We start from the raw sequence: 27,922 nt of genomic DNA, 5'->3' as shown, positions 1-27,922 counted from the left end.
TATGAAACATTCATATAAATATACTATATATTTTGATTGATTTTCTCACCATTAGGATCTAATATTGCACAAGCCATATTATGATGAGCCAGAGCTTTGAAATACTCATGTTTAACTTGAGCCATTGATATCCATGAGTAGGGTATGTAATCCTTTACTGGGTCTGATGACATCAATAATGCTGTTTCTTCATAATACACAGATACCTAAAAAATAACATGAATAACTATAAACACAATTACTTGAACAAGAATGTGTCCATAGTACATGGATGCCCCACTCATACTATCATTTTCTATGTTCAGTGGACCGTGAAATTGGGGTCAAAACTCTAATTTGGCATTAAAATTAGAAAGATCATATCATAGGAAACATGTGTACTAAGTTTCAAGTTGATTGGACTTCAACTTCATCAAAAACTACCTTGACCAAAAACTTTAACCTGAAGCAGGACAGACGGACGAACGGACAGAGACCGAAAAACATAATGCCCCTCTACTATCGTAGGTGGGGCAAAAAAATAGGGTCAACTGGATTTATTGAAAACACAGGTACTGGGAAAGAAGAGAGCAAATGTAATTATTAAATGTAAAGATTCCTAAACATTTCTTACAAAAAATGTTAACTGGAAAATACAGATACCTTAAAATAATATGGATTAAAATAACTGAATACAAAATTATCTGAAATATGGCATTTATAGCTCATTATACATCGTAAGGATTTTTCTCGTTGTTGAAGGCCATGACCTATAATTGCTTATATCCATGTCATTTGAACTCTGGTGGATACTTTGTCTTTTTGGCAATCATACCACATCTCCTTACTTTAATAATACATATAATTTATCAATAAATATATTACAAAAACATTGAAGTTGAAAAAGATGCCTTACCATCATGGCTTCTTGAGCAGCTTTAATATAAGGCACCATTCCATCCTGCAGATCTGTCATAACAAATCTTTCAAATACACATTCTTGAGCTTGACACTGAAAGTATATCAACATATAGGATTACTGTATAATTATGTAAATTCAGAAATTATTGCAAGGTTTTTATTAATGCGACTGGGGAGTATCACAAAAATAAGAAGTCACAATCGGATATCTGATATATATATCTGTATGAAGATTTTCCTTACTTAATCTCATATTTTTGTCCATTCTTAAAAAATTACAATAAAACATGCATGCAATAATTTCTGAATTTACAGTATATAATGAATTGATAAGACTGATATCAATGTATAGGAATATACTGTATAGTACATAATGAATCAATACCATACATCAATCTCCAGTTGTTTTATATCAATGAGTTACACCAGTTGACTCAAGGTCAATCAGTGTAAACCACGTCATCGGACAAACAAGTTCTTACTGTGATGTAATAACATAGGCATTTTAACACAGGATATTTACTGGAAAGTGCATGAATTCTAAAGTAGTCTGTTGCTTCTGGTCTTATATTACTAGGGATTTAATCTAAATTGATTGTCAATGTTTTTGCAGTGTTAGGGTGAAGGTTGGCACCTGTTAAAACGTTTAAACCCGCTGCATTTGTATGCACCTGTCCTAAGTCAGGAGCCTGTTGTTCAGTGGTTGTTGGTGTGGTTCATAAGTGTTTCTCGTTTCTAGTTTTTTATATAGATTAGACCGTTGATTTTCCTGTTTGAATTGTTTTACTAATCATTTTGGGGCCCTTTATAGCTTGCTGTTCTGCTGTTCTGTGTGAGCCTAGGCTCTGTGTTGAAGGCCATACTTTGACCTATAATTGTTTACTTTTTATACATTGTGACTTGGATGGAGAGTTGTCTCAATGGCACTCATACCACATCTTCTTATTTATATTATGTCAATGTTTTGGCAGTGTCATATGACAGATATCTTAAGAAATATTGAATATTTGTTTTTTTTTAAGGATTCATATGATAAAGCTCTGTAATAATTAAAAATATGGGTACAAAACTGTTAAAATATATTTACATCACAAACAATGTACATTCTATCATACATACTGACATATAAGCTCTATATTTAGTAACATATTATCATTATGGCAAAAGTAGATTGTTCAATGTGGATGCCAAAGTCGTATGTACTAAATCTGCAATATTCTTTATAATTTTATCTTATTCTAATTCTATATTACTAGCACAGCCAAATTTGTCAAACCATCTCTAACAATGTTAAAACATACACGTGAAAAAAATAAGAAATAAATATTGGAACTTTAAAATGTTGTGAAAAATGAAACATCTTAATATGTTAGTATGTGGCTCCATTCTAAATAATGGTATTTTCACATAAATCAAACTGTTAAGATGTTTTAAAAATTTTTTTATGTTGTATGGCATTTCACAAAGACAATCTATGTCCTCTGGTTGTCTTTTGATTATTGGTGTTGTTAGGTTGCTGTCTCGTTGATGTATAATCCAAAACTCCATTTATTCAAATTGATATCATGTTAAATGAGCAGGATTGTTTGGAAATAGCTCTGCATAAGTTAATGCCTTATTCCTATAAAGAGAAGTGCCACCTACCATCATCAGCTGTACTAACATGGTCAATGATTCTGGTTGCATGTCCATACTGGGAGGGTTTGTAAAGTGATTGTGTATGTACCCTAATGTTCCTGCTGCTAACTGGAAGCTCTTTATAGCAGATTCTATTCCAGATTCCTTTGTTCTATCCTAAAATAAACCAAGTTCTTGAATTTAATAATTTATTAACAATCATTTACATTAATTGAACTTCATCGCTGTCAGATGGATCTTCAGAATACTATATCTACATACACATCCATCAAATCCAAATGTGATAGATCAACATTATATAAGTTAAGGATAAGTGCTCATACTGTATCTGTTGAGAGAGGGCAATATTTAAACAAGAGTGCACACGCTGAAATGTCTCGCCTTCTTTACTAATCATTGATATTATGTTGATAGTCCTAAATATAAAGCTTTATTACAACTGTCACATAAACTTAACATTAACCAAGTAAACTAAACATTGACCAATGAACTATGAAAATGAGGTCAAGGTCAGATGAACCATGCTAGGCAGGCATGTACAGCTAACAATTCTTCCATACAACAAATAGAGTTGACCTATTGCTTATAGTTTAAGAAAAACAGACCAAAACACAAAAACTTAACACTGAGCAATGAACCTTGAAAATGAGGTCAAATAAAACCTGCGTGACTGCCAAATAGATCATAAAATATTTCCATACACCAAATATAGTTGAACTATTGCACATAGTATTAGAAAAAAAGACCAAAACTCAAAAACTTAACTTTGACCACTGAACCATGAAAATAAGGTCAAGGTCAGATGACACCTGCCCGCTAGACATGTACACCTTACAATCATTCCATACACCAAATATAGTAGACCTATGGCATACAGTATAAGAAAAACAGACCAAAACACAAAAACTTAACTATAACCACTGAACCATGAAAATGAGGTCAAGGTCAGATGACACCTGCCAGTTGGACATGTACACCTTACAGTCCTTCCATACACCGAATATACTAGACCTATTGCTTATAGTATCTGAGATATGGACTTGACCACCAAAACTTAACCTTGTTCATTAATCCATGAAATGAGGTCGAGGTCAAGTGAAAACTGTCTGACGGGCATGAGGACCTTGCAAGGTACGCACATACCAAATATAGTTGAACTATTGCACATAGTATTAGAAAAAAAGACCAAAACTCAAAAACTTAACTTTGACCACTGAACCATGAAAATAAGGTCAAGGTCAGATGACACCTGCCCGCTAGACATGTACACCTTACAATCATTCCATACACCAAATATAGTAGACCTATGGCATACAGTATAAGAAAAACAGACCAAAACACATAAACTTAACTATAACCACTGAACCATGAAAATGAGGTCAAGGTCAGATGACACCTGCCAGTTGGACATGTACACCTTACAGTCCTTCCATACACCAAATATACTAGACCTATTGCTTATAGTATCTGAGATATGGACTTGACCACCAAAACTTAACCTTGTTCATTGATCCATGAAATGAGGTCGAGGTCAAGTGAAAACTGTCTGACGGGTATGAGGACCTTGCAAGGTACGCACATACCAAATATAGTTGAACTATTGCACATAGTATTAGAAAAAAAGACCAAAACTCAAAAACTTAACTTTGACCACTGAACCATGAAAATGAGGTCAAGGTCAGATGACACCTGCCCGCTAGACATGTACACCTTACAATCATTCCATACACCAAATATAGTAGACCTATGGCATACAGTATAAGAAATACAGACCAAAACACAAAAACTTAACTATAACCACTGAACCATGAAAATGAGGCCAAGGTCAGATGACACCTGCCAGTTGGACATGTACACCTTACAGTCCTTCCATACACCGAATATACTAGACCTATTGCTTATAGTATCTGAGATATGGACTTGACCACCAAAACTTAACCTTGTTCACTGATCCATGAAATGAGGTCGAGGTCAAGTGAAAACTGTCTGACGGGCATGAGGACCTTGCAAGGTACGCACATACCAAATATAGTTATCTTATTACTTATAATAAGAGAGAATCTAACATTACAAAAAATCTTAACTTTTTTTTCAAGTAGTCACTGAACCATGAAAATGAGGTCAAGGACATTGGACATGTGACTGACAGAAACTTCGTAACATGAGGCATCCATATACAAAGTATGAAGCATCCAGACCTTCCACCTTCTAAAATATAAAGCTTTTAAGAAGTTAGCTAACGCCGCCGCCGCCGCCGTAGCCGCCGCCGCCGCCGGATCGCTATCCCTATGTCGAGCTTTCTGCGACAAAAGTCGCAGGCTCGACAATATACCGAAGCAGAGTAGGATATGTCTTTGCTGCAACAATGGAGACATTGAGGATGAACTACATTTTCTTTTAAAATGTTCTACCTATAAATATTTGAGAGATAACCTCATTAAAAAATTAAACAATGTTCTATTGAACAGCAAATTACTTTCTTTATCATATAACTTCTAAATAGTAATTCTCCAACAGTATTAAAAATTGTTGTGAATTACTTGAATGAATACTTGTTGGTAAGAAACTCATTGTCAAAAGATACTTGATTTTTATCTTATTTTATTATTTTAATTTTTTCTCATACTTATCCACTGTTACTAAACTCATTAAATAATTCAAAATTTGGTGACTATGTTGAACGCATCTATCCCATCGAACTAGAGATAAAGGATACTACAGATACAGTTAAGTCTGCCTCATATCTTGACTTACATCTAGAAATTGACAATGAGGGTCGGTTGAAAACAAAACTTTACGACAAAAGAGATGATTTCAGCTTCCCAATTTTGAACTTTCCATTTCTATGTAGCAACATTCCAGCAGCGCCTGCATACGGAGTATATATCTCCCAATTGATACGATATTCCCAGGCTTGTATTTCCTATCATGATTTCATTGATAGAGGGTTGCTGCTCACAAGGAAGCTATTAAACCAAGAGTTCCAAATGGTAAAGTTGAAATCATCCCTTCGTAAATTTTACGGACACCATCATGAGTTGGTTGACCGTTATGGAATAACCGTTTCACAAATGATATCGGATATGTTCCTTATGTCGTAATTACAATCCACTTCATTTTTCACCACAAATATGACCTACCGGATAAGACTATTTACCGGATTTGTAATAACATGAGCAACACGACGGGTGCCACATGTGGAGCAGGATCTGCTTACCCTTCCGGAGCACCTGAGATAACCCAGAGTTTTTGGTGGGGTTCGTGTTGCTTAGTCTTTAGTTTTCTATGTTGTGTCTTGTGTACTATTATTTGTCTGTTTGTCTTTTTATTTTTTAGCCATGGCGTTGTCAGTTTATTTTTCGATCTATGAGTTTGACTGTCCCTCTGGTATCTTTCGCCCCTCTTTTACTCCTTCATTGTATATATGTTAGTGTAGTTTGTCTGTATTTTGTTGCCATAACCATTTATTGTTAATATGTTAGTGCTAATAAAGTTATCTTATCAATAATTTTAAGGAAGCCAACATTATTGTCTCCACAATCAAAACGGAGTTTATATTTCAAATCAACTGAATCAACTACCAAGGTTAACACTATAAAAATGTATTTTCACATGTGCTTTCTCATTATTCTGACAATCAAAACCCAAAATCAGTATTATTAATGGCTATGATTTTTTTTTAAATCTTCAAAAATAACAATTTACTGGTATATGAAATCTGTTGTTACAATTAACACAATCATTAATGTCAAGTATATAACTAGTATATTGAAATGTGTGAATATGAAGCACAGAGACTAAACAGTACAAGTCTTCTACCATGTGTTAATAACAAACCTGTTTACAACCTATTTGAGTATATAAAGCACCAATATTAAACAGCACGCTGCCTTTCTCAAATCCTATCGTTTTCTGTGTGTTTGGCACACCAGTTAAGGAGTCATACCTGAAAAAAAGAAAATTTTTTTTTTTTAATTCTATCTAAATTTCTGTTGAAAGTTTAATGTAAACTATATTTCATAAGATCAATTTTTCTTAAAAGATATACAAAAACAATTTCTTCCAGTTGTTAAAACCATGAATATCATACACAGTAGTTATATTGAAATTTAAAGAAAGAAGATATGAATTGGTTTCCTTGCAAAATGAAACTTTCCTCATTGTTAAAAAAAAAGACCAATCAAGTGTATTACTGACGTAACTGAAATATTGATTTATTCACCTGTAATAAACAAGGAACAAATTCTATATGAGAAAGACTAAATGATGTTAATAATAAAATAAAAATTTTACCAACAAAAAAGGAACTTTAACATCCCTCCCTTAAAAAATCCCTCTTTGCTTACCAGTGAAAATGTAAACCAGTCATCTTATCAGAAAATCTTTTCTCCACATAATACAACTGATTAACATATTCTGTTAATAATTCCACACCTTCTTCATTTCTCTGTGGAGTTCTTATTGCCTGCAACAAATATCATAATCTGCATTTGCCATTTAAAATTTTAAAATTCAAAGTCAATAATTTATTTCAATTTTCATTTTGATGTCTACATGATAAAAATGCCATGCTAATGTGTAACAAAAGAAAAACTTGCTTTCAACTTTCAGTCAAAAATAATAACAATATAAGAGAGAGAACAATAAGGGTACATTCAATTTTGTGAATTGATTAGCACACATTTCATTTTGTAATTATACTCCTACACATTTATTTTGTGATTACAAATTATTATTACATGTCATGTATTTGTAATACATGTACATTTGTATGCATTTAATTATGTAAATACATAATTGAGTCACCTTGCATGCACTGTGTATAGAGAGTGATGTTAATCAAACCCAATAACAAATATGTAATTGTCAAAGAGATGTCATACCTTTCTAAACAGTAATAGTTCATCTATCTCTGTCTGATAAACAGTTCCATCTTCACTGTAATGTTCCAATATAAAGTCCTGCAATAACATTTATTTCTTTATAAGTTCAACTCATATCTATCTATCTTTCATGATTTATATTTCCAGGACAACAAAAAAACAAGAGCATGAAGAGGCTGTTACATTGACAGCAAACCGGATTTTCCTGCATGAAAATGATATTTGCAAATATGGACCCCCAAACAGGATCAAGTAAAAATAAATGAATTTTTGTAGGGTTCAGAAATGGAAAGGCCAAAATCAATCTAAATATCACTTTTTGCTACTTAAAGGTCTACAACTCAACACTCAACAATATAAGCTAAAATAGTGAAAATTGAACTTGAACTTCATTTAGTCACAGGAAACAACATATATAAATTTGAAAAGATTTGGAAAAAGCATTTTCAAGTTTTTGCATCGACACTGTTTGGTAGCCCCCAGCCTGGCTGCCCAGCGTACATCACCAAATTAATAACGGATATTTTCCTTCAGTAATCCGGTTAAATAAAACAATAGTCCTGGCATTACAATGATTGCTCAAAAGGGGGAGGGGAGCACTGTCAAACAAGCAAATTGGCAAATAGTCTGTTCATTCTTATTTATAAGTTAGAGTCAACATTACAAAACTTTATGATGCCATACCTCAAAAATAAAAAAAGATCCTCCCTATACTTATGGTATTTGGTATAGCCCTAAACATCTTTCATACCACATCTTTTTATTTTTATAATATTAAATATCTTCTCTTATGATGTGTGTAGTTTCAATCTATGTTACTCTGGATTTTATCTAATTTCTAATACTCTTCTGTTTTGTATGCCATGGTAGTATTGAATTATTTCGTTACATTTATTGTTAATAATAATAATAATAATAATGATAATAATAATAATAATAATTCTTTACTTAAAGAGTATCACACAGTTAGATATAAATCTATATTTTTACTGTGTCTGCATTCTTTTCCTTTCCATTTTTATAAGAAGTATGAACTATATCACAGTCTGTTGTTTGGTTTGCTAGTTTGATTATAAGTATGATTACCTTTATAGGTATTTCTATATCACAGTCTGTTGTTTGGTTTGCTAGTTTGATTATAAGTATGATTACCTTTATAGGTATTTCTATATCACAGTCTGTTGTTTCCTTCAGTCCTAATGGTATCATAGGTACATTACTGGTACAGCTAAAACAAGTTGAAGATCTATATAAATCTGAATAGCTTATCACAGAACAACTGTTCATTTTCATTTGCTATTTAAATACCTAGATATGGGTAGGTTTTGATTGACACAGTTTGAGAAGATTGACTTTCCCTTTCTTGCCTTGTTAGAGGTCTAAGTGCACAAATTCCTTCATAATTCAGCCAAATTCTACTTGTTATACTGACCGCTAGATTTTAGATAAAGTAGTTTTCTTGACAATTTTAATTTCTGTAAGCCTTCCTTGATTCATCACTACAATCAAGTAAGGTTGTTAGTACTGCATGTTTCAATTTAGTTAGTCAATTAAGAAAATTAACCCTCAAACCAGTTTATACATGAAACTCAAGTGAAAATTTTCATATGAATTGCAAGTGAATTGAGATTCACATGAATCTCACGCGAAATTTTTCACATGAACTTTACAAAAAAAACTTGATATTTTTCATGATTTTAATTAAATTTGTAAATTTAGATGTTTTTTGAATTACTTTATTTTATACAAGAATGTGTCCATAGCACACGGATGCCACACTTGCACTATCATTTTCTATGTTCAGTGGACCGTGAAATTGGGGTTAAAACTCTAATTTGGCATTAAAATTAGAAAGATCATATCATAGGGAACATGTGTACTAAGTTTCAAACTGATTGGACTTCAACTTCATCAAAAACTACCTTGACCAAAAACTTTAACCTGAAGCGGGACAGACGGACGAACGGACAGACGAATGAACGGATGCACAGACCTAAAAACATAATGCCCCTCTACTATCGTAAAATATTATGTGAAAATAATTCATGTGATTTTCACGTGTTTCACATGAGATACACGTGAAACTCACATGAACTGATTTCATGCGAGTTTCACGTATAAGCTTGTTTAAGGTGAAATTCATGTGAGATTCACATGAATTTAAATTCATGTGAAATTGATGTGAGTGAAATTTCCCTGTGTATGAAATTTTAATTTTTTAAATTAAATCATTATGCTTATAAAATTTTGCAACCAATAATTATATTCAAATGAATTAATTTTTAAAACAATACATCAGGTGGCTTGGAAATGGCAATAGAAAGTAGGAGATCCACATTCTGTGAAGAGACCAGTCTTCAAAAATATCCTTCAAAATTTTTGAATATAGAAGTGAAACATGCCCCACGGTAGTCATAACTAAATTAACTTATAAATCAAGATGCTTTGAATTTTAATTGCTGAGAAAATACAAAAAATATTTGTTACTGACAGATGGATGCAAGTACAGACAAAGGTCATTATTTTAGTGGAGGTATACAAATGGAGTCTCTTACCAATGCCCAGATAAATGACTTCATCACTCAAAATGTTAAGTTTTAAGTGACATTTAAGATCCATTATAGTCTGGATGTTACCATCTGTTTGAAATTTTGCTACCCAAGCTTACAATCAAACATAATGTACAAATAAGATATACAGTAATACATACTTTTCATGTTGGTAAACGATTACATTGCTGTTCAGATCTGAAAGTTCTTCCTTTAATAACTGTATATTAGAATTAAAGAAAGATAACTCTACAGCCACCAACTCCTTCAGTCTTTTATTGCCTGTTGCCCTGTAAAAACAATTATAAGTGTTACATCACAGATACAGACCTGCCAACTATCCCAATTTATGGGGGATATCCTCCATGAGAGGTGTTGACCTGAATTTTGAAATTCTTTATTATACAAACTGAACACCCCAAAACAGGCTTTCCAATGAGTTAAAAAGGTATTTAAGCATATACATACTCATTCAAACAATATAGTAGTAGATTAAAAAAACAATTATGACAATATAAGAGGAGCATTAGGTCCTCTTGCGCTAAAAATCCTCCAAGGACATTTTGAAAGTTGGCAGGTATGCGGATAAATGAATTATGATAAATTTTCATCTAAATAAAAAATTCCATTGAACAGTGTTTTAAGAAAAATAGTACTGAATATTTTGGACCTAGGTTTTATTTCATATTTCCTCATCAGAATGCCTCCTGAAATACAAAGTAAACATTTTGTGCATGACAATGCTGAGAGAATACTAGTAGTTACCGTAAGGGGTCTATTTTTCCAACAAAAGTAAGTCGATTATTTCAAGATCAAAACTATTTAAAGTTGATGCTATAAGTGAGAAAGTGAAATAGAAAAATTTTTGTCAAACTTTTCATTTATAGCATCAATATTCATGATATTTGCACCCCAATAAGGCCAAAAATAGAAATTTTAAAATGTTCCTATCTTAGCAAAGTTATTATGATAACTATGATACATTTTAAAAAGGGAAATCAAATCGATAAATTTGAAACTACAGATAGAAAAAGAGGCCATCCATATTGGGACCTTGCCGAACGTACTCCCTTATCAATGGACTTATCGAACGTACTCCCTTATCAATGGACTTATCGAACGTACTCCCTTATCAATGGACTTATCGAACGTACTCCCTTATCAATGGACTTATCGTGAAGTTTTCATATTAACCATCGTAATGAATGAACTGACAGTATAAGGTCCAAGTAATGTTAATTCATGTAGGTTGCATGGAATTGTATGAAATATATTTGTCAGAAGCAGGATAATCATATATATATAGATAGGTTACCTAAACAGGTTCTCTGCTCCATTTCTCATACGTAGTTCACGATTGATCTGATCATTGAGCTTAGATCTTCGTGACTGTAACTTCCCTCTGGCAGTAGAGATCAAAGGATCTGACCCCTGAAAAATTAAAATATGAAGCTTGTAACATGTTATATGTAAATCTTAAATTAAACCATTGATTATTCAGATCAAGGAATGTGACCCCAAAATAATTCAAATTAAATGGTCAGAAGCTTTCTTATATTACTGCAATTTTATATTGTCTTAAATTAATCTGTTGATCTTTGGCTCCCTGGACTGAATATGAATAAAGGTTTGTTATGATTGTCTGATGAGATAATAAAGTATGTCATACATTTCTTAATTAGATAGGAAATGTTTTACATATATGGATAACAACCTTTCCATGTTTAATAAAATATAATGTGACATTTAAAATTCAATAAATTACATTTATTGTCAATATGTATTTTTCTTCATACTTGATCAGTAATAAAAGTGTCACAAATATCTTGTATTTAGTTTCATAACATAAGTATGAATAAATAGTTTTCTTTTTTTGCTTTTTTCAATTGTACAGGTAAACATGTCAATAAGCCAAAATACTTTTCCGCAATAAAACTTTCTAAGAATCTTATTGGAGATTTAGAATTAAATACATTGTATGTGGGAATGGAACATGTAATTTCACTAATTACAGTTGATCTTGTCATTGTTGACAATAAAGTTCTCAGACTGAATAAATTTAAACAATTTAATTATAGTCCACATAAAAAAGGCAGCAACATTTAAATTTCTGCATACCAATTCACAGTGAATTTAACCTGATTGGTGAACCATGTCAAATTCTATTATGTATACTACAGATAATAAAGACACATCATGTGTAAAAAATAATTAAAATATTTTAAAATAAGAGAAATACCTACATTATGATTACTACATCCATGGATTATATCTATATCATCCATCAAATAATTGTATAACCCATCATGCAAAAATTATGGGATAGATTGAGAGAAATTCCCGTGAAGTGTTAAGATCCAAGACTAATGCTTGTTAAGTCAGGTCGTAATACTGACAGTTTTTGCCTCAGGATTATAACGAATATTACAACCTGTAATACATGATGTTGCAGAATGTTGACATTAAAATTCAACCTTGAATTAAACATGTTTTTACATAATGACAAGAGATCAAAAATTTTTTATTCTCTCCTGTTTTGACCGAAGTCATCAAACACAATCATAAACGATATTAAATATTTTTTTATTCTCTCCTGATTTGACCAAAGTCACCAAACACTATCATAAAAGATATCAAATATTTTTTATTCTCTCCTGTTTCGACCAAAGTCACCAAACACAATCATGAATATTGATACTGTATGCAATATTCTCCCTGTTTTCAAACTTTTTATGTCAAAATAGAAATGTCTAAACATTAAATCCCTCAGCATAGCTGAAAAATCTTTTATTTGATAAAAGTTAATGTGAGCATGGTGAGAAGAAATTGCATGCAAGGATCAACATTGATAATCTTGAGACACTGAAGAAAACATTGATGAACATGGCATCATATATTTCATAATATAGGTACCCTTATTCAAAAGAGCCTTGTTTCAGTCAGCGTGTCTTGAAAAACATACTGAATAACAAACATCATTTGTCACTTTACCTGTTATTGGATACACAATATATGTTATGTTATGTTCTTCAGTTGATGCCATTTTTGTAAAAGGATTATACAACATTTAGATATTTAAGAGGCTACAAAAAATAAAATAGTAACAGCCAGAGGTTCAATGATTTTTATTAATAGTCTTGTTAAATATTTAGTCTGAATAATGGTCTTATGGCTTCTAAACTCCTTCATAAGACCATACAAGAGGTTCAGAGGACTAGACTGGACTAGTGTCTTGGGGACATTTTCTAATGTTCACCTGAAGTACTACAATATACATTAAGAATTTAAGATCTTTGATTTACTACGGCTTTTAACATTGTTGATGTCTGATTTCTAACCTATATCTTCTGGCATATTCTGCAAAACAATGATTCTTTTTATTCTTTGGTGTACATAGTACAAAGTACTATTAAAGAGAGAGAGATGTAACTTTAGATATATACATTTTTGTACCTTTAACAAAGTGAGCTTTTAAAACAGCAACAAGTTAAAGAAGAATATTTAGAATATTGAATACATGTACTATCTTTATTATTTGTTCCAATTGTGAACTTTCCATTTCTGTGTATCAAGATGACAAGTGCCTCTAGAGGAACAGGAACTGCTTACCTTACCGGAGCACCTGGGTTCAGTAATGGCAGACAAATAGCGATAAGGTGTATTAAATACTGATAATACATGTACATGTTACAAAGCCTTCACAACATCACATTTATCAACATTTGTATAACTTTGATCAACAGATCTGCATTTCAGGATTAAGTGAATATTCGGACATCTGTGGTCAACTTAACTGTAACTGCTACACTCTTTATTGTATGCACCTTATCGCAATTTGTCCAGCATTTCAGGAGTTGAGGACATCACAAAGGTTCCCTAAAATTTGGACGTCACAATAGAATATAGTGATAAGGTATATTTGACCATTTGAACATTGAAAGTCAAGAAGTATTGCTTCAATATAATAAATTCTCCCTCTTTAAGAGGACTCCGACTGTCTTAGAAAACAGGAAAATATTTATAGATTATACCATGTCCTTTTCCATATCTGCCCTGGTACATATCCTGTAACTCCCATACATAGTAACAGTAGAAAAATCATTATACTAAAGAATCTAAAATCGCTAACTTTTATTCAGCCTTCCCCATTTGCATGATTTGCGCAGAAATCTTTTCCAGTATCGCTTCTCTCTGGACTTTTCATAAAATATAAGGAAGAAGCATCATATGATTTTCCACAAATTAGTTGTATCTGATTACCAAAAGAATATTGGCAGTTAAACAATTAAATAATTTCTGTATCATTTTAAAATCAGTCTAGTGCTTGTTCAACATACAATTATATGGCAAACAAAATACGTTATTTTATCTGATAAGGAATCGAATATACAAAGATTAATAATGGGCTGAATTTGTTTCTTCATTGTTTTAAGGTATACATTATTATATTTTTAACTTCAATATAAAAATAAAAATTCCCTGAAGATAGCATTTCTTTGCTAAATACATTGAAAATGATGTCATAAATAAAATTCCTAACAACAGGACCAACATCAGATTTGTTATCATATTTCAATTTTTTTTTCTTTTGCAATTTGGTAAATATCATTTATAGTTCAGTCCTCGGTTAGAACCCATTGATGTAGGGTCTCAAAAGTTACGGATTTTTTTTTAAATGTTAGTCATTTTTTAGTATTTTAATGTCATAATTTGTCAAATGTAAAACTAATTGATAGCCTAGGCCTTAGTACATTATACTGCTGTTTTAATTATGCAAAAATCAGCATTTAATTAATAATTTTAATTACTTTTTAAACAATATGAAAAAATCAGCCCTTATACAGATTAATCAGCATGTGCAACACTGATGACGTCACCCTGTTGATAAACACGTAAATCATGAGTTTATATTAATTTAGGCCCAGTCCAATATGAGAAAAAGATGATTGGACCAGGCCGGGAAGCAAAACAGGATTTCAGTTCAGGTTGGAAATATTTACAACTCACCAAATTTTGGACATACATGTACATTTTGTATTCAAAAGAAATAAGACACATTTTTCAATTTTTGAACTAAGAAAAAATTGAAAGGGAAACACTCCACAACCTTTTCTAGTTAAATATTCAATTAATCGTCATAGTTTCATTTCTGTCGATCAAAAACACAATAATGCAGATGATACGAATGAAAATGGTTAAATAGAATAGAAAATGGAAACGGGGAATGTGTCAAAGAGACAACAACCAACAAAACAGCAGAAGTCACCAATGAGTCTTCAAAGCAGAGAGAAAATCCTGCACCCACCGACGGGCTTCAGCTGGCCCTTAAACAAAAATTAATACAAGTGAACAGCTAATATCAGATTTGTTCTTCCCAGGAACAAAATTTGTAAGGGAACCCAGTGTCTCGCCTACTTTTGCTGTTAGTGGCAGGCTCAACAAAAATGGGGAAATAATTATTAAAAATTTTCCTATAGATACTATCTTTTGATTGTAAGAAGCTTCTGTTCAAGTTTGGTAAGAATCCAGGATGGTTTATGAATCTAATAAATGTTCTAAAAACTTTAACTGCAGACGGTATGTAATGTTAACTGGAAGAAAAACTAAGTCCATTTATAAGTAATATATACGGAAAAACAGGAAATTTTTTTTTACAAAATTTCCTTCTAGATACTAGCTTTTGATCATTAACAAGCTTCTGTCCAAGTCTGGAACAAATCCAGGATAGTTTAAGAAAGTTATTAAAATTTTGAAAACTTTAACCACAGAGTGAATGTAATGTTAACTGGCAGAAAAACTAAGTCCATTTATGAGTAAAATACGGATATGGATTTTTTTTTTTACAAAATTTAGTGTTGGATACTATCTTATGATCATAAACAAGCTTCTGTCCAAGTTTGGTAGAAATCCAGGATAGTTTAAGAAAGTAATTAAAATTTGAAAAACTTTAACCACAGAGTGAATATTTGTGGACGCCGCCGATGACGTCGGAGACGGAATGTAGGATCGCTATGTCTTGCTTTTGCGACAAAAGTCTCAGGCTCGACAATAAAATGAATTCATTAAATGTAGCATAGATTAAATACCTGGAAAGGAAATCAGAAACCGTCTGCACCATTAGTCACTAGTCCGATGCTCCAGACTAGTAAAATTTTATTCGGACTAGTCACTAGTTAGTATTTGCAAACCTTGTATAGACACACAAGAAAAATTTGTTAGGGTTCTGCGGAACCCAGTCTCTCGCCTACTTTTGCTGTTAGTCGCAGGCTCAACAAAAATGGGGAAATACTTATTAAAAATTTTCCTCTAGATACTATCTTTCGAATGTCAGAAGCTTCTGTTCAAATTTGGTAAGAATCCAGGATGGTTTATGAATCTAATAAATGTTTTAAAAACTTTAACTGCAGACTGTATGTAATGTTAACTGGAAGAAAAACTAAGTCCATTTATAAGTAATATATGGACATGAAGGAAAAACAGGAAATTTTTTTTTTAACAAAATTTACTTTTGAATACTATCTTATGATCATAAACAAGCTTCTGTCCAAGTATGGTACAAATCCAGGATAGTTTAAGAAAGTTATTTAAATTTGAAAAACTTTAACCACAGAGTGAATATTTGTGGACGCCGCCGATGCCGACGGAATGTAGGATCGCTATGTCTCGCTTTTGCAACAAAAGTTGCAGGCTCGACAAAAATGTCGGAATATTGGTCTTTGAAGAGAAATTAAGAAAGATTTTGGTGCAGACTGCAGAAATCTCATAAATATTGACAAAACAAATGGTCGTGACTAGGAAAAAGTAAGTTCAAATGTAATTTCCTGTACCTACATGTACAATGTATCGTCAGATCATATTTTTGTATGTCATATGAATTTGTACTAAGCATGCGTTTTCAATGGAAATTGTGACGTCACAATGCATTCTAAATAGCATGAAAACCCATAATACGAGGAAACAATGTATTTAATGGTAAACCTCTTAGTTTATAGCTCGAAAGGTTAGAATCATTTGATATAAGTGTTAATTACTGGCTGTTTCTTGGAGTCACAGGACCAATACAGCTTACATTGAAAAAATATGTGGGCCAATACAGAATGTCAGAAACAGTCAGTTAATAAGGGGACGAAGTCTCCTATTACAGTAGAAAAAGCAATAAAAAAAAAAAAACAAAAACAAAAAAAATCATAAAATTTCCCGAAATTTTCATTGTACTAATGAACTCAAAATCGTTAACTTTTTTTTTTGTAACTTTTTTTAATTCCCGCAATTGCGCAGAAATCTACTTCCTTCTTCCGGTCTCGTTTGTCATGAGACTTTGAGTGAAATATATATTTATCAGTCCAGTAAACTATAGGAAGGAACACAATAACAATTTCATTTCTAATTATTCTTTGATATGAAAAAACGTTACCTGATGATAGCGTTTCTTTGTTTACATTGAATATGACGTCATAATTAAAATAACGTCACAACTAAAATTCCTAACAACAGAACCAAAATCGGAAACGTTACGGTATTTCCGTTTCTTTTTTAACAGATTAAGAACTTAAAATATGTTTGAATTAAAAAAAAAATATATATAGAATTCGTCCCCTTTCACAGGTAATGCCTGCCTCATATTAACACTAAAATACATTAGCTTCAGCAATGTTGAGGGGAAACATTGTTGAAATATGACTAGTGCAGTTCTCGCATATGCAAAACCAAATGTACAAGTTTGTTAACATGATACAGTATATATATCTATGTGTTTCATGCCGTGAGCAGGTGAGTGTAAAAGACAAATGTAATTTATAATAGGAAAGAAACCTTTCTCTTGCTTTTGTCTTCACTTTTGGGTGTGACTGGAGCCCCATTTGTCGTCACTCCATTCATCATGATAGGCGTGAAACATAATCCACTTCACGTTTACATTTTAGACATCTTCCTCTTTCACTTGAAACTTTATCTCTGGAAACCAAAGGTATGACGTAAACTGTATACAGGATACCAGATCAGGATATAGGAATCCAGTCAAATAGTAAAGGATAATATGTGTAAGTTAGTCCCGCAAAGTTTGTATGCCAAATGAAGTTAATGTAAATTTTGGTGCATGACGATAAAATGTACACTTTCTTTTAGACGATAAAAAAATCGACTGATTTTGACGAATCACGTTAATTTTTTTCCAAAAATAACGGTAACGATAATAATTTAAGACCTCTCACGAATCACGACAAGGATTTTTTGACGAATCACGGTAAAATTTTAACCAATTTGACGCTAACGGTAGCCGAAAATGACCGTTTGACGCCTGACGGTAAAGGGCATCCATACCCTCAAACATAGAATACATTATATATATTACTGGGACTATTATAGTATAATAGTCCCGGATATATCTGATTCTACGTTAACTTAATTGCGAATTGTCGACCTACAATGTAAGAGAGTAATCAAATGGGCTGCCATCCAGAAAGGGGTACCCCAAGGCTCAATCCTCGAGCCTCTATTACTTACATTTTTATAAATGACATATTCTTTTTTATTGAACATGGAACCCTTTATAATTATGCTGACGATAATACTCTGACATATGCTGACAACGATTTTGAAAATTTATTATGTACACCTGAAAGAGAAAGTGCTGTTTTAATTGATTGGTTTAGATTTAATTGTATGCAGGCAAATCCTGATAAATGTCAAGCCATTGCAGTTGGAAATAAAACATTTGCAAAGAAGCCTGTTTTTAATATACAGTCAGCTAAAATATCATGTGATGAGATTGTCAAACTTTTAGGTATTGATATAATTGATTATTAACTTAATTTTAATCACCACATTAAAAATATTTGTCGTAAAGCATCTCAACAACTGAATGTTTTAAAGCGCATTGGTTGCTATCTTACTAAATTAAATAAATTGACCATTTTTCACACATTTATTCTATCTAATTTTAATTTTGTCCTTTGGCATGGCATTTTTGCAACAAACATATTACCACTAAATTAGAAAAAAATCAAGAAAGGGCTTTCCCGTTTATATATGACTATTATCACATTTAAGACTAATTAACCGTATGCAAGATCGTGTGGTGAAGAAAGACGTAAACAAATCACAGAGCTCAGAAACATATCGTTTGCGAGCACTTGTCACACACCCGAACCCAAACCATACATTTATCTTTGTCTAACGCATCCCACATAACTGACTCCAACATTATTTTGCCACGGAAACCAACACAGGGCCGTAAAACTCCCTTTCTAACCGGTCACCCCATTCCCTGCCATCCATCAAAAGGGCGCTATATTTTGTAACGCCCCACTTTTTCTCCTCCTTCTACTTTACTACAAAAATTCTACATGTCGGAGAATGAAATATAAAAATCCTGTAGGAAATACTATATAATTCTCGAGAGGTGAGAAGAAAAAAAGCTATTAGAAAAGCTGTGACACTAGTTGGCAGCAAAGGAAAATACATAGAAAAAGAAATTTAATGTCACAGTTTAATTTGGTGAAACATGATGTAAACCACTTAACACAAACATTTACTGAAAATAGAATAGAAGATAATTCACCTGTAACAGAAGATCACATGAAAGATGTTTTAGCCTCCATTAAAAGTAATGAATCTGCACCAGATGAAGAAAATATAGCAGCTGAATATTTGAAATATGGTGGACCTGTCATGATAACTATATTGACTTTTTTTTCGTAAATTCTATTTTTGAATATTTACATTTTCCTACTTTATTGAATTGTCCGTTAATATGTTTAAAATTATAAAAAAAATAAGGTTTCAACTCCCTCATGCAAAGTTGACCTTAGATGGATTTGGCTATTTTTTAGGTCTTTTTCCCCGTCAACATTTTCCGTCGTATAACTAAGATTGCCTCCTCTGATAATAATTCATTTTTATAAACAATACTTATATCTATAAGAGGTAGGTCATTGTCGATTTTCTGTATAAAAAAGGCGGGGGGCCATTTGATTAGGGACTTTCCGTTTTGAATTTTCTTCGGAGTTCGGTATTTTTGTTATTTTACTTTTTTGGAAAGTTGGCATTGCTTGTCCTGTTTTATACTGAATGGAATAGCAACACTTAATCCTAACTCATATTGGAAAATAACTTTTACCAGAAGTCCATTACTATGGTGAAAATCTTTTATGGTAAAGAAGATAGTGTTTTAACTGTTAAAGTTTATTCGTGGGCAGGAGTTATTCATTTGTAAGTAGAATAATATATATAGATTCTGTGAAAGGCTTGACTATCGGAATCATTGAGTTAAGTGCTATAACACTAATGCAAAGATCTTCATCTACAGTACATGGCCAAAATTTTTCGTCACCTTCCTTTTTTTTTTTTTTACTGTATATATCCTATAAATCACATTTTTTCTTCTAAAAATTGTTTTGAAGGCATTTATGATGGCCTGGTTGGGGTTTACAGTAAAGAGAATACTGGCAAAAAAATAAAGAATAGAGAAAGATGAACAAAAAATATAAAGAATAGAGAATAATGGGATGCAAAAGTTTAAAGAATAACTGCGGAAAATAAAAGATTTAAATAATGCAATACTGATTTCAGAAATGAATGATGTACAGAACAAAGGAATCGCCAAATTACATGAAAATTTAATGATACAATCATTTTCATGAGAATTTTACAGAATAAGAGTTACTTTTATAGATAAAGAAAGGTGTCCAAAAATAATTTAAAGTTTACAGAAGTTAAGTACCCCTCCCCCTTTCCAAAATCTTGACCCTCATTTATTTTTAATTTTTTACAAACCAGGTGTTAAAAAGACACATAGTTGTCTAAAGTATATTTGTTTATTTGGTCAAAGTTTATAGTTTTGTCGTCAATTGTTTTTGATTTGAATGAACACGTATAATTCTCTCTGTTTCTAAAGCTCGTCAAATAAATTTTATATTTTCCTACACTGTACGCCGTGAATAATGTATATTTGTCTCGATGTTTCAAGGAGTTACTGTCAGTAATATGTTTCAAAAATTTACAACAGGGATAGGTGAGTCATACAGTTCTATAGTTGCTTGCATCATATCTGCTTCCTTTCTTAACTATTTCTGTAACTGGGATTTGCCTGTCTTTTCGGATCTAAGACTAATATTAAAACAATACAAAGTAGTTGCGAGGTTTTCAGCGCATTCCATTAAAATCTGTGCAGGCATTTTATCAGGGACACAGGATTTGCTCTTGTTGTCGCTGTATAATATGCCAATGCCTTTTTGTTGTGCATGTTGTGACTGCCATCTCTGGCATTGGTGGGTATTGTTTATCCGTTGGTTTTTGGTATGTTCTTGTTATCTTCTTTAGTATTATCTTTTCAATGTGTTTATCTATGACGGTATTAGATATAATCTTCCGTTGTCTTTTAGACTGCACAGTTAGAGGGGCTATCCCTATGTTGTCTTTTAGACTGCACAGTTAGAGGGGCTATCCCTATGTTGTCCTTTTTTAATCGGATTTGATATACATTTAATTCCAAAAGCGTTTCTGTTTGTTAGGGGGTCATGATGTTGTAATAAAACCCATAGGGATTCTATAATGTACCCATATAGATGAAGATACAAATGTTCACCTCCTTCTTTTATAATGATGCTTATAAAGTTCTAGTAGGAGTTACGTTCCGTCTTTTGTACCATGTTTTGCTCTCCTCGTATAACCTTATATCCGATGCTTGCTTTGATTATGTATCTGTTTAGGTGCATACAATCTCAACAGTTCAATAGTCCAAAACTTTTGACTCCTCTATCCTTTACACAAGTATTCCTCAATCTTAACGTACAGAGAAATAAGAGTGAAGAACCTTCCATAACATACCAACAGTTGCAACAAGATCTTGTGCAATTTGTAGAATGAGCTAAACACTGGCAGATGACATTCTAAGGAGGAATTCAAACACATGTCCACTACATATAAAAGAGAGTGCATACAAAACGTTAGTGCGACCCTCCTCGGGTATGCATCTGCAGTATGGAACCCATACAAAAAGTGCCACATTGATCAAATAGAAATGGTACAACGAAGGGCTGTCCGCTTTGTAACAACAAATTATTCCCGGGAATCAGGAACTGTTACCAACATCCTGCAGAAACTTGGTTGGCCAACCCTAGTAAAACGCAGAAAAGGAGCCTGGCTCATACTCCTGTATAAGATCCTGCATGGCGAAGCATCACAGAATACATCAAAAGACCAATCGTAAGAACAAGTAATCAACGGATGCCTATAAATACAGCTTCATTCCTATAACAATTGTTACCTGGAATCAGCTATCTGAAAGTGTCATCCAAGTCCCCACAACCGACGCCTCCCAGGTAGTTGATAACAGTCAACAATTGTTATAGGGATGAAGCTGTATTTATAGGCATTCGTTGATGTGCTGACCCTGGAAAATCTGTCTCTGTGATATTGCCTATTGTGGGAGTTCCTGATGTAACTCTGGATATCTGATTTTAACCCTGTACAGTAGTTGCTAACATCACATTAACTTGTCAATCCCAAAGAGTGACATAAAAACAACCGAGCCAAAAAAGAGAAGTAAGTGCGGAGATTGTAATTTTCTTTCTTTTCTTTTTTCATGTTCTTGTAAATACGAGATAGTTTTTGTTTATTTTTAACCTGACGTGTGCTAGTTGACACGCGCGCACAGAATATCTGCGTTATGGTAATTTTCACAGACTGCAGATTATCCACATAGAAGGAAGTAGACACACTGAATGAATTAGTCCAACTTTGTCGTTTCCAAAGCGAATAACTAACGTAAAAACAAATATCTTGTTTGATGAAGAAACAACAAAAACTTTGTAAAAAAGCACTCTTGTTCAAACAAATAACCTGTTTTTGAAACTAACACCAAGATAATTGGTTTGTGAAAGACAATGTCAGTTGTTATATTTGGTGGACATGTTAAAAAAAGAGGGACGAAAGATACCAGAGGGACAGTTAACTTAGTCATCATCGAGTCCGCATTCCTATTGGAACCAGCTGTGCTCCCCTTCTCCCGAACTCGGTTCCTTTGATTCACAAGCTTCTCAAGAAGAATGAACAGGAGCTAGCATTATCCCTCAACTTTACATTCCAATCCACCCATATCTATATAAACTCGCATGCATGTATATATATATGAGTATAACGAAATCGGAGAGATATATTTTAATTAGATTGCATTCCACCCTGATAAGATAACCTCTCACTTAAAATTTCAAATAGTTTATTTTTTAGTAGTTGACGTAATCATAGATCGCATATAAGTTCTTTTGAATTGAAATTAAAGATATCACAGATGCAGTTAGTAAACTTTATAGCTTGACTGAAATTGATAATGAGAATCGGTTAAGAACAAAACTTTACATCAAAAGAGATGATTACAATTTTCCCATTGTGACTTTCCATTATTACGTACTTATATATTACAGATGCACCTGCACATGGAGTATATATATACCAGTTGAAACGATATTACAGGGCTTGCGTCTCCTATCATAATTTCCTTAATAGAGGGTTTCTGCTTACATGGAACTCTTTTACGGACGCCGTCATGAATTGAACAGCCGTTATATAATCTCTCCCCCTTTTTTTTTAGAAAATAGTTCACTTAGTAATATAATATGTCTATCCTAAATTGAGGTAAATTATATGGCCTTCCAAATACCGTTTCGATTCCTAACATCACTGAAGAGACATCAATTGTCGAAATCCGGATATGGTGTACAAATTTTTGCACCTCATGTTTGCGGTATACCATCTTTTCCGCAAGTTTATTGTTTTCTGTTTGGTATTAAATTAATTATAAAGATCCATTCTGCTACATCTTGTGATCCGTTTATTTGGCAATCGCCAATGGCAGTCAGCAGGGTTTAAGAACATCCGTTGTTCGACCTGTTATTCAAATGCGTTTTGTTTAAATATACTTTTTCACTTTTTTGGTCTTTTGGAAAATGTTGTTTGTGCTGTATTTAGACCCCTCTACCAAGAAATTTGTTTTACATGCACACGTATAAAAATTGCGGTTTTTATCCAACGCAATCATAGGTTTGAACGTTTTCAATTTAGACTTGTTTATATTTTTTCGTTTGGGCTTGTATTATATTTGCCTTCGGGTTTATATGATCCGTTCATCCTATTTTGACTCCTCAAAATTCAAGAGTCTATCCTAAAGTGAGGTAAATTATGGCTTTCCAAATACCGTTTCGATTCCTAACATCACTGAAGAGACATTAATTGTCGAAATCCGGATATGGTGTACAAAAACCTTTGCACCTTTTGTTTGCGGTATACCATCTTTTCCGCAAGTTTATTGTTTTCTGTTTAGTATTAAATTTATAATTAAGATCCATTTATTACATCGGTGATCCGTTTATTTGGCAATCGCCAATGGCAGTCAGCAGGGTTTAAGAACATTTGTTGTTCGACCTGTTAGTCAAATGCGTTTTGTTATAATATACTTTTTCACCTTTTGGTCTATTAGAAAATGTTGTTTGTGCTGTATTTAGACCCCTCTAACAAGAAATTTGTTTTGCATGCACACGTATAAAAATTGCGGTTTTTATCCAACGCAATCATAGGTTTGAACGTTGTTTTCAATTTAGACTTGTAACTGCGAGTACTCTCAGATCTGTACTTAGTGTCTTTTTTTGTTGTTAGGGATGAGGGATGGATATATACCCTGCTACGTCCTGTCTGTGTTTTTGTTTGATGTTTGTCTTTGTATCTGATGAGTAAATTAAGCCTTTTTCAGCTGATTTTTATAGCCGACCATACGGTATGGGTTTTTCTCATCGTTGAAGGCCGTACTGTTGCCTATAATTGCTTAAATCCACTTCATTTGAACTTTGGAGGATAGTTGTCTCATTGGCAATTATATTACATCTCCTTATTTTTATATCAATCGGTACACATCCAACGGATTTAATGTAAAGACGTCATAAACAGTCTGAGAAACGCACGGCCTTGTGCAATGCCAAACATATAACAGCATCGGCAGGATGTAGGATCAAGAGTTCGCATAACTGTACATATAGCAATATAAATTTTATTATGTTTTAATTTTTCAATAACTGTTGACACAGAGATATATCGCGCGTTTTGTAATTTTGATGGTAAAATGCAAATGTAGAAATTAAAACATGTAAACTATTCAAATTATTTAATGTCAATGAAACATGACTAAAGATGCAGGTCCAAATAACCTCCATGGAAATATGAAATGCCAATGCTTATAAAAATGCATACAAAATACCTTTGACTTATGATAAGTGGTTCCCTTTAAACCAACCTAAACACACACTTTAACTTGCACACTATGTAAAAGTTTCAAAGTCAATGAACCATGATGAAAGGGTGGACCATATGATATACTTTGAAATGACACTTGCAAATGCCAAAACAACTGCATACCTAATATTAATACCTTAACATTAGTCGTTCATCTTAAACTGGTCTAATCACAAACTTTAACATGTAAATAATGCAAAACATTCGAAGTCAATGAACTATGACTGAAGGAAAAGGGGGCAAACAATCTCCATGGAAATGAGATGTGCCAATGCTAAAACATCTGCTTACCACATATCATTGACCTACCACTAATAGTTCCCCTTAAACTAACCTAATCAAAAACTAATACATGTAAACAAGCAAAATTTTAAAAGGTAATAGACCATGGCTAAGAGGGGCGGGGCAAAATAATCACCATATAAATGAGATGTGCCAATGCTTATACAGCTGCATATAAAATATCATTATCCTACCACTAATTGTTCCCTTAAAACTGACATAATCCCAAACTTAAACATGTAAACTAAGCAAAAGTTTAAAAGTTAATAGACCATTACTGAGGGGCGGGCCAAATAATCTCTATGGAAATGAGATGTGCCAATGCTAATACAACTGCCTACCAAATATCATTTACTATGGTGGCCGGATGCGGCCATTTCACCTTTTCGCGTTTTCGCGTTTTCTCCTTTCACTTTGCAAACGCGAAATCGCGAAATCGAGAAATCAGGGAAATCGGGAAATCGGGAAATCGGGAAATCGAGAAATCGAGAAATGGAAAAAGTCGGGAAATCGGGAAATCAGGACATCGAGAAAACGAGAAAGCGAAATTGGGAAATGAAATAGATTTCTCGATTTCGCGTTTTCGCTTTCCCGATTTCTCGATTTCTCGATTTCGATTTCTCGATTTCTCGATTTCTCGATTTCCCGATTTCCCGATTTCTCAATTTCTCGATTTCGCGTGAAAGTGAAAGGAGAAAACGCGAAAACGCGAAAAGGCGTAATGGCCGCATCCGGCCACCATAATTTACCTACCACTAGTGGTTCCCCATCACAAACTAATAAATTGTTAACGCCGCCGTCGGAAACAGCATGCCTAAGTCCCGCTTTATCGACTTCGTCGACGTGAGACAAGCACAAAATCAATGTTAGTACCGAGAAAAACAATATTTAAAGATTTTACTTCTGTGTTAAATTGATAACCTTGTAGAATAAGGTCTGAATGTATCTGGTGTCTGTGGGACCTCAACTTCGCACTTGGTTTGGCCTTTTAACTTTTTTGATTTGAACGTCACTGATCATCGGAGTTTTTACGAAAAGCTCATCTAGTGTACACAAATATAAGCCTGGTACCTTTGATGTGTTTTTGTTATAAAGAATATATGGCCAACTGACGATTGATATACGTAAACAGGGGCGGATCCAGGATTTTGGAAAGGGGTGCGTAGTATTTAAATTTTTTTAGACCTTTTTTGGGGGCTAAAAAACATAAAATAAGTGTAAAATGCACATTTTTAACGGTTCCTGACGTGGGGCATGTATATTTTATAGTTAAAGTGTAAGCTAGGGTTGTACATTTTTGATGCCGCATTCTCCCCATTAATTGTCTATTATAAAATGACTGAATGGATCCAAAGCTATGTACAACTAATATATTTGATGTGGGATTTGTCAGTAAAAAATGGACATAGAAAATTCTCGTTTGTTGTATGGTTAGTTAGCATAACCTCACAGATTTCTTTTTGTAAACATGTATGATGATATGCGGCTATTCAATGAAGTTTATAATACGACCGACACGAACAAAGACAAACAAGCATTTTTTATCCAAATGTTTGGTTGAAATGTTTCACCCAACAAGGGAAGTGAGGGGTTCCAAATCAACCAAAGGCTACGAATGAGTCTGAAAATCAAATGACAACGAAGTTGTGAATGACGGTCGACAAATGGAGACAGGCCACACCCAGCAGGCAGGTTGCAGTTGGGCCTCGAAAAAAGTATTCAGTATATCAGTTCGGCGAAACAGACATTTCGGTCAGATATGGGATTTACATGCAAACCCCCCAAAAAATATACGCCCGTTTTTTTATTCACCATGTTCATTTAATGCTGAATAATTCTGTTGGATTTTTTTTTCTGATAGCAAAAAGGGGACACGAGAATTGTTTTCAATACAGATACGGCCAGAATTTTTGTTTAAGGCAAAAATCAGGGTCAGAATTTTTTCTCTAAAATATCTCAGACTGCCCTATCAAATCAAATGGTCCGTACCTTAGACTTTAAATCTATCTAGAGCTTACTGACTGGGGATCACTATTCAGCAATGTTATTAATTGGCTGGGGCGTCTGGGGTTAAACATATTTTTGTAGGTAAATAATATTGCTGTGGAACTTTTTTTTCATGAGAATGTAATAGAGTATTACTTTCTGTTGAGTGGAATTGTGAAATAGAAGTCAATACGTGGTTCTTGTTCAATCCTTTGTCGCTTTGAAAGAGTCATGCTTGTCATCCTCCGCCGAAAGCAATGTGTTACTGTAATTTAAATTTCAAAATGACTGAGTGACGTTTTTTTCGACGTACTGATCAACTCCAGCGTAGCGAATCACATGACTTTGACATAATCAATAATATATTACAGTAAATACGAGCGAAAAATATCTTTATAAGTAAAG

The 27,922-nt window shown here is 33.1% G+C and overlaps 1 protein-coding gene across 1 annotated transcript in view; it reads right to left on the bottom strand.

Moving 5' to 3' along the window:
- LOC127700608 (rhophilin-2-B-like) overlaps positions 1-17,966 on the bottom strand; it is a 31,497-nt gene extending 13,531 nt beyond the window's left edge. The window contains exons 1-10 of the mRNA XM_052204158.1: positions 17,783-17,966; positions 11,286-11,401; positions 10,132-10,260; positions 8,574-8,649; positions 7,422-7,499; positions 6,885-7,003; positions 6,376-6,484; positions 2,545-2,694; positions 896-991; positions 50-206 (exon numbers count right to left, since the gene is read on the bottom strand). Of these exons, the coding sequence (XP_052060118.1) occupies positions 50-206; positions 896-991; positions 2,545-2,694; positions 6,376-6,484; positions 6,885-7,003; positions 7,422-7,499; positions 8,574-8,649; positions 10,132-10,260; positions 11,286-11,401; positions 17,783-17,851 (1,099 nt within the window). The 5' untranslated portion in view covers positions 17,852-17,966. The remainder of the gene's footprint in view (positions 1-49; positions 207-895; positions 992-2,544; positions 2,695-6,375; positions 6,485-6,884; positions 7,004-7,421; positions 7,500-8,573; positions 8,650-10,131; positions 10,261-11,285; positions 11,402-17,782) is intronic.
- Positions 17,967-27,922: the final 9,956 nt, after the last annotated feature.

The sequence above is a fragment of the Mytilus californianus genome, unplaced genomic scaffold (genome assembly GCF_021869535.1).
Source record: "Mytilus californianus isolate M0D057914Y unplaced genomic scaffold, xbMytCali1.0.p SCAF_5, whole genome shotgun sequence".
Taxonomy (NCBI): domain Eukaryota; kingdom Metazoa; phylum Mollusca; class Bivalvia; order Mytilida; family Mytilidae; genus Mytilus; species Mytilus californianus.
This window is presented reverse-complemented; position numbering and strand designations above follow the sequence as displayed.